Genomic DNA, 7,680 nt, shown 5'->3' on the forward strand with positions numbered 1-7,680 from the left:
TTTACCAACCCTGGAAGGATGGAAGGCTGAGTCAACTTTGAGCCGGTGAGAATCGAACTGCTGGCAGTCGGCAGAATTATCCTGCAATGCTGCATTCTAACCACTGTGCCACCATGGCTCTTTTTTCATCTAGTTTGGACTCAGCCATTTTGAGGTATGAGCATTAAAAGATGTCTATGTGAAATAGAGATGCTTCTAATAAGTAGAAGACAAAAACATATGAAGACAAAAACATGAAGAATGGTTGTAGGGATTGGGTATGGCCAGTCTAGAGAAAAGAAGGACTAGGAGTGACATGATAGCAGTATTCCAGTATTTGAGGGGCTGCCATAAAGAAGACGGGATCAACTTATTTTCCAAAGTACCAGAAGGCAAGACAAAAAACAATGGATGGAAACTAATCAATGAGAGAAGCAACCTAGAACTAAGGAGAAACTTCCTAAGAGTGAGGACAACTAACCAATGGAACAGCTTGCCTTCAGAAGTTGCGGGTGCTTCATCACTCAAGGTTTTTAAGAAAAGATGGACAGCCACTTATCTGAAATGGTATAGGATCTCCTGCTTGAGCAGGGGGTGGGACTAGAAGACCTCCAAGGTTCCTTCCAGCTCTATTCTGATGAAATAGGATGGTGATTATAATAGGTAAAGAAATAAAGTGACAGATATGTATCTGTATTAGATACGTATGTTTATGATATAGCCCATTTTGAAACCTTATATGCACAGCAAAGGCAAAATAACAGAAATTAAACAAAATAAAACAGGATAACAGAACAATTCCAAAGGAGAACACGATTTTAACTACATCAGTAAGTTGCTCTTTCATTGATCACTTAACTCTAAAAAGCAGCTGAAACAGCAATGCAATATTAAATACCTGTGACTATAGCAAGCTAGTAAATACATTCCCGGTACATTGGATTAGATAAAATAGGATAGAGGTAAGTATTGGGTGTTGCTAATAAAACTTAGGTGTATGTGCATTTAATTTATTCCATGTAACAATTTACTCATCAACTTTTATAGATTTTCTTTAAAACCTGTTTTTCAGCACATGCTCGATTGATGTTCAGGGAAATTGTAACTGTAGAAGATGCAGTAACTGTCGTTTCAGTAATGGAATCCTCCATGCAGGTAAGTTTGCTTATATACTATAGGTAACAAAAACAATTGTCTATAATATAAGGGACCACAAACTGTAGACACATACTTTTTTAAAAAAACAAACATGTTCTCCACTTTCCAGATCCATTCTTGTTCATAGTCAATAATGGAAATTGGGATGGGTCACATCCATGTACCTTGACAATAAAATTTTCTGCATATACAATATTGTTCTGTTTTAAATGACTTTTCAAGACATTACTGTGTGATATTTATGTAATAAGCGTACTATTTGTAGCAAGGCAAAGAAATGAACTTGGAGTAGCAAGGTAGAATTGAAAGCATATTTAAGCCCAGGATACTATCAGAGAAAGCGTGAGCCGATAAGTCTCATTTTTCCCAAATTCTGAGGCTTTTTTGAATAAATAATTTTGCTCCATGCTTGCAAACTTTATCAAGTTTTTAATTACCATGTTTAATTTAATTTAAGAAGTTTTCACAAAAACAGTTTTTGCATCACAATTTGTGTCTTGCTTTAGGGAGGTGCACTTCTTGGTGGTGCTAATGCCCTCCACACCTCATTTCCTGAAAATCCGGTGGAACAATATAGAATGCAGTGTGAACTAATCTTGAAGAAGCTGGAGTTGCAACACCTTCTGCAGGAGGAATTAAGAAGGCTTGACAGGTGCAAAATATTTAAATTTGGGAAGAAAAACCTCAACTTTAAATCAGATTACACATCAGCTGCTATGACAATGTGTGATGTGATGAATAATAATATTTTCCTGTAGGCTATGGTCTTGAAGGCATATGGGTGAAAATAATTAACAATATAAGACAGAATCATTCTGTTATTTGTTTATTTATATGCAAAACCAAAATCAGTAACTAGGGTTGTAGTCCCAAACACGTGAGAGAGAAAACTCCATTTATTCTTGAGTAAATAAAGACAGAATTTTATTGTACAAGAATGATTTGCTTGAGTATTACTTACAGGTAGTCATCAACTTACGACCGGTTGCTTAACGACTGTTTGAAGGTACAATGGATCTCCCCACAGCTACTTATGATCCATTTTTAAAGTTACAATGGCCACCCACAAAGTCACATGATTGCATTTTGGGCACTTGGCAACCAGGTCATTTTAATGGCTGTTTTCAGTATTCTGCAGTCTTGTGAACACCCATTGGGGAAATGGATTCATTTAAGAACTGCAGCATTTGTTTAACGACTACAGTAGTCACTTAACAACCACTACAAAAAATGTTTTAAAAAGGGGGGGGTCAGGTCATGTGACTTATGCAATGACTTACAACCATAGATCTGAGCTCAGTTATAGTTGTAAATTGAGGACTACATGTATTCACAAAAAGCAAATCTTCTAGTCTGTCTTAACTCAAACTCCTAAAGTCATGTATTTACTAATGTTTGCACCCTTAAAAACGTCACTTCTACATTTCAAAGCTTCTAAAAATGCATTTTATTTTGGCAAAAAATATTTTCTTTTTAATTTTGTAGGTTTTTACAGAATGGAAATTTAAGCCCGTCACTGGAGTGCAAAGGAGTATCTTTAAGCAATGACACATTTGGGAAATTAGAGCAGAAGATTCATTCCCAACATTTACAACAAGAGGAAAATAATATTCAGTTACAACCTTTGTCAGACAAAATAAGTTCTGATGCTGATACGCATCTGGGATTCCCAACCAGACAAGTATCTAATGATGTCCAAGTAAGAGAAAAATTGAAGAGCCTTAATGAGAGTAACAGTGATAACACCTTGAACTGGTTTGATAGTATATCAGAAAGTAACATGGAAACTGAGAAGGTCACTTGTAATTTCCCAGTTACAGTAACATCTCAGGACAATCTGGCTGTGGAAACAATGAATAGTAGATCTTCTAAAAAGACAAATTGTTTAAGAGAAGCTGAGCAAACCAAGAAGAGGGTATCAATGACAAAAAAAGACCAGGGAGAGTCTTGTATACAGACTATTTTTCCCCTTGAGAAGATAAAAAAGCCTATACATTCCCCTTCAGGAGCAATTTATCAAGGTTCAGATGCTACACCTAGCACACCTAACTCAGTCATTACTCAAAGGGCCTCCAAGAACTGGCGGAAGAGAAATATTGAAAGCATCCGGAGATTTTGTACAAGTACAGCAGATTCCAAGGCTGAGGATCATCTACCTTCATTATCTTCTCATCCTGCAATTATCCCAGATTGTCCTAAAAAAGATACTGGGGCTTCTCTGTGTCACAATGTGCCTTCAAGGCATTTGACACCACCAGCTTTAAATCGGAAGCGAAATAGAAACCAAACCAACAAAGTAAGAAGTTGCAATGAACCCGCCGGGGTCCCTGAGAACTCAGAAGCTGCCCCCGCTAAGTTCGCTAAATTTTCCTTTCAACGAAAGCCGAAGCTTGCTCTGTCTCCTGAAAATGGGGAACATCACAAATTAGAGACTATATACAACCCTGACTTTTTTACCCAAAGTACATCGAAAGGAGAAAACCTGAGGGAAGAAGATCCTGATAAACTTCAGGAAAGCTATATTCTTGACACAGGAAATACATGCCAGGAGAAACAAGCCTGTAAAAACAAGAAAGAGGAAGACGAGCCAAAGCCAAATAAAGCCACAGCCATTTCTTTCATAAAAATGTCAGGGGCAAGAACGGAAAAATTGGATGGTCAAGATTCAAGGAAAGTGTGCCTGAGCACTTTAGCAAGGCTAGCAAAGTTTGCTTTCACACCATCAGACGAATCTCCAGTTTCCTCGAATATCACCACTAATGAAAAGGTGAGAGAAAAGCAGCCATTGAAGACTCCGAATGACTGTGCAGAACCCACCCGGAAGTGCTTTGAATTAGGAAACACACACAGGATTCCAGGGAAATCATTGTTCTCGGTAACTGATCTGGATGATGCAGTGTTAGACTTCGACTGGGATGAAGAGATTCGGAAAAATGCTAAAACTTAAACTTTAATGTCTGCTATACCTTCTCAAACATACTGTATGTTGTTAGTACTTTTATAATTGGTTTAATTTTTGATGTGGGAATAATGCTGCAAATAATAAGCAACCTAACAGTTTTTTAAAAAATGAATCGGGTTCTAAAAAAGAGCATACTTCTACCTATCAGCTAAAAATCTGATGCTGTCGGAGTATTATGTTCAAAGTGAAATAAACATAGTGCTCTCCAACTTAACCAGGTGCAGGCAGCAGGCCTGAAAAATAAACCTTGTTCCTGGGTTTTCTCTTCATTGAGAGCTAGTCTAAATCTCTGCAGTACTGGGAAATCCTGTAGTAGATTGGGAATGTTTCTCTTTTTTATGCCTCTTTAAGCATATGCATTTGATAGAGGGCAGATCATGTCAAATTGTGGTGTTACGATGTCACATTTTTGCATCATTTTGTCTCATGACATGCACAGTGTCACTTGTCCACTTCCTGCAGATACCCTGTGATATTAAGACCTTTCTGACAACAAGCTTCAGATTTTGGGAGGACATTCTTCAGGGGCTAAAGTTTATGTGGACTGGGGGTATTGTTCCATGATCAGAACAGAGGAGATGTATAAAACTACAGCGGTAGTTAATTCTGCAGAACTAGTATGGATAAACAGATTGGAAAGCAATGAGTGAGACACTATTTTATTTGGATGTTTCCCTAAGATATAAATCCATAGACTATTTTGGTGAATTATGAGATGAAGAATCCCTAGTGAAGAAGCACATTAAGGTTTTTAAAATTATTTTTAGTTTTCTTCTTAGCATCCTATAGGAATGTGTGATTTCAATTATTTTGTATTCAAGTAAAATGAACTCCAAAATCCTTGAAAATTGGGAGGGGCCTTCCCCTCTTTAACTTCTGTTTGGCTTTATCATATTTTTGTCCCGCTCCATTTCATAATGAGTACTGATCTATGACTTTAATTAGGTAATGGATAACATTATATTTGGCTCAGGAATGAGCTTGAATTCTTTGTTCAACAGGACAGTTTTGCTGCTAAAGTTTGTAAGCCAATACAGCTATTAAAATGATTAATGTGGCAATTTACTTCAATTAATATGTATGATTTTCACTCCTTTTCTCCAATAAAATGTCAGCTGATATTTGTCCTCAGTCCATTTTCTTAGAAAATAATGTGTTGTATTTGTATGAGAAATTTAGTGCCATGCTTTGCTTTACAGAGGATGTATAACGGGTCTTCAAACTTAGCCCTTTTATGACTTGTGGACTTCAATTGCCTGGCTGAGGAATTCTGGGAGTTGAAGTCCACAAGTCATAAAAGGGCCAAGTTTGAAGACCCCTGATGTATAAAAATGCTCTTGAGACTTCCTCTCCCTAATTCAATAATCCAGTGAAATTGTAGTAAATGTTTTGATTGTATATTGAACAAAATCATATATGACAGTAACTGCTTTTGCTTTCCTTGTATTGTCTGGGATCTGATCTGAAATTTCATATAGTTTTGTGAAATTTAATGTAGAACATTCATCTCTTGCTGATTTAGACACAAGTTAAGCTGTCAGTGTCATGGACTCATTCTTGTCTATATAAGGTCTTTGATACAGATGGAACATCCACAAAAAGATAACATTTCAGAGTCACCTGAAACGTTATAGTATTAAGGAATTAATAAAACGTCAAGCAAAACTCCCAAGTGATGTTGAAGAGTATTGGGTATCCGATATGTATTGATGAAAGCTGGGGTGTTAAATATTTGTCCTTTAATTCACTGATGTCATTAATAATAAATCTTAACACATTATCCACTAATATCACAGCCAATATTCATGGAAACTTAATAGTAGCTGTATTATAAATTATCAGAACTTCCTGTTATTTAGGAGAATTGAGGAAATTCTGCTTCAAATGATACTTTTTCTTTATGGGAATTTATGCAAGGAAGTCCTTGCATATTTTTTTCCCACTGACTTTTTCTGCCCTAGAATTTTGTTTTATGTATATTTGTGCATGCTGGTGGAGATTTAAGTTACAGTAAATACTTAATATTGATTTCTCCTCATTATTCAGCTTCTAATGGCAAGTTGATAGACTTCTTCAGTCACTGGGAATCAGTATCAAGATTCTCATCCCTTATTTGCATTAGAGAGAAAGTTCTCACCAGGCAGATCTTTCCTCAGTGTGTGCAGAGCAGTCCACTCCTGTAGTTACCTGCAATTAGAAATAGCAAGTCTTAGGAAGTATGGCTTCTCCACTTGCACAGGAGAATTGTAAGCCACTTGGTGTTCGGCTTTAAGATGGGCAGCTATACAAATGTTACAAACAAACAAACATTCCAGCCTAGGTGTCTTGTGGAGGAGAAGGGAAGGAAATGGCCAAATGTGTTGCAATAACATGATGCAAACTCTGGCCCCAAGTCCTTGTGTGCAATTTTGCAATGCAAGTATGAGAGGTCAGGATTCATGTCATGGCTTACCTTGGTTTGACTTTTGGCATCCTTGTGATTATGAACAGATTGCCCATGGCTTCTGGATGTGTGCTGTGATCAGACTAGTGTTACGTAGAAACGCACAGTGGATTCGTGGAAACAGTGGATGCAAGTTTCACCAAATAATGAAAGTAGAAAACGCCATTCCAGCTACTGTTATATAAACTCAGAAGGGTGTTGCATTTGGCTGTCCTTTCATAGACCAGGGTTCTTCTATCCTAAAATAGCTGATTAATTGATCACAAGCAAGGATACAGTTTATGAATCAGAATCTCAGTGTGTTAGTTCATCATAATAATCCAATCTTTGCCAAGACTATTTTTTTTATCCATCTCTAGGCCGACTCAATAATATCCACTTAAACTGAGCACAAATCCTAGCACTGATTGTGTTACCTAGGTAATGAAAGTCTGCAAGAAAACAACAAAACTTAGCAACCCTCATTTAAAGCCTGAGCAGCAAATATTTTCCTTTACTGGCAATATCCAAAACTGAAAGCAAAGTGAGGCTTTAGATGAGTTCAGTATCATATAATTTCTAAGGCCAATGCAATGGATTCTGAAGCATGTTGCAGTTTTTTAAGAAAAAGAGGTGAGATAGGTGAACTTTGGCTTTCAAACCATCTAGAAAAGCCTTTTATGTCCTTGAGCTATGCAAAATTAAAATAGATTTCAGTAGTTTTGAAATCTCTTACTCTCTGTGTACTAGGCAAGACTTACTTAATGCAAAATTTATCTTTCAAAGCCCTGCAAATATACCCTGGATTTCCTGAAGTTTTTGTATTAAGCTTTGTCACTCATTGGGATGGAACAGTGACGCACACATAATAACAGCATCTGTATTGTGTTTCGCAGAGATATTTTCTAACCACCAGGAGGTGCTCTAACTATTGCAGTAGATATTTAACACTCTGGCTTTATATATTTCTCTGCTTTCTTTCAAAACTACAGTCTTTAATACTCCTTTCTTATGGCTCTATTCCATGCATACAATGAGCTGTTCTATTGTAATAATGAATGTATATTGTTGTTAAAGTATTGCAAGAGTGTTGTATTGCTTTTATAGCAGCATACCAGCAGAATGTGTGTGTGTGTGTGTGTGTGTGTGTGTGTGTGTG

General features: G+C 36.8%; 1 protein-coding gene across 1 annotated transcript in view; it reads left to right on the plus strand.

The window, feature by feature from the left end:
• Positions 1-4,084, plus strand: part of MCM9 (minichromosome maintenance 9 homologous recombination repair factor) — a 34,537-nt gene extending 30,453 nt beyond the window's left edge. The window contains exons 10-12 of the mRNA XM_015829101.1: positions 1,052-1,134; positions 1,644-1,789; positions 2,623-4,084. Coding sequence (XP_015684587.1) covers positions 1,052-1,134; positions 1,644-1,789; positions 2,623-4,084 — 1,691 coding nt within the window. The remainder of the gene's footprint in view (positions 1-1,051; positions 1,135-1,643; positions 1,790-2,622) is intronic.
• The last annotated feature ends 3,596 nt before the right edge of the window (positions 4,085-7,680 follow it).

The sequence above is a fragment of the Protobothrops mucrosquamatus genome, unplaced genomic scaffold (genome assembly GCF_001527695.2).
Source record: "Protobothrops mucrosquamatus isolate PMUCROS unplaced genomic scaffold, P.Mucros_1.0 scaffold_230, whole genome shotgun sequence".
NCBI classification, from domain to species: Eukaryota; Metazoa; Chordata; class Lepidosauria; order Squamata; family Viperidae; genus Protobothrops; species Protobothrops mucrosquamatus.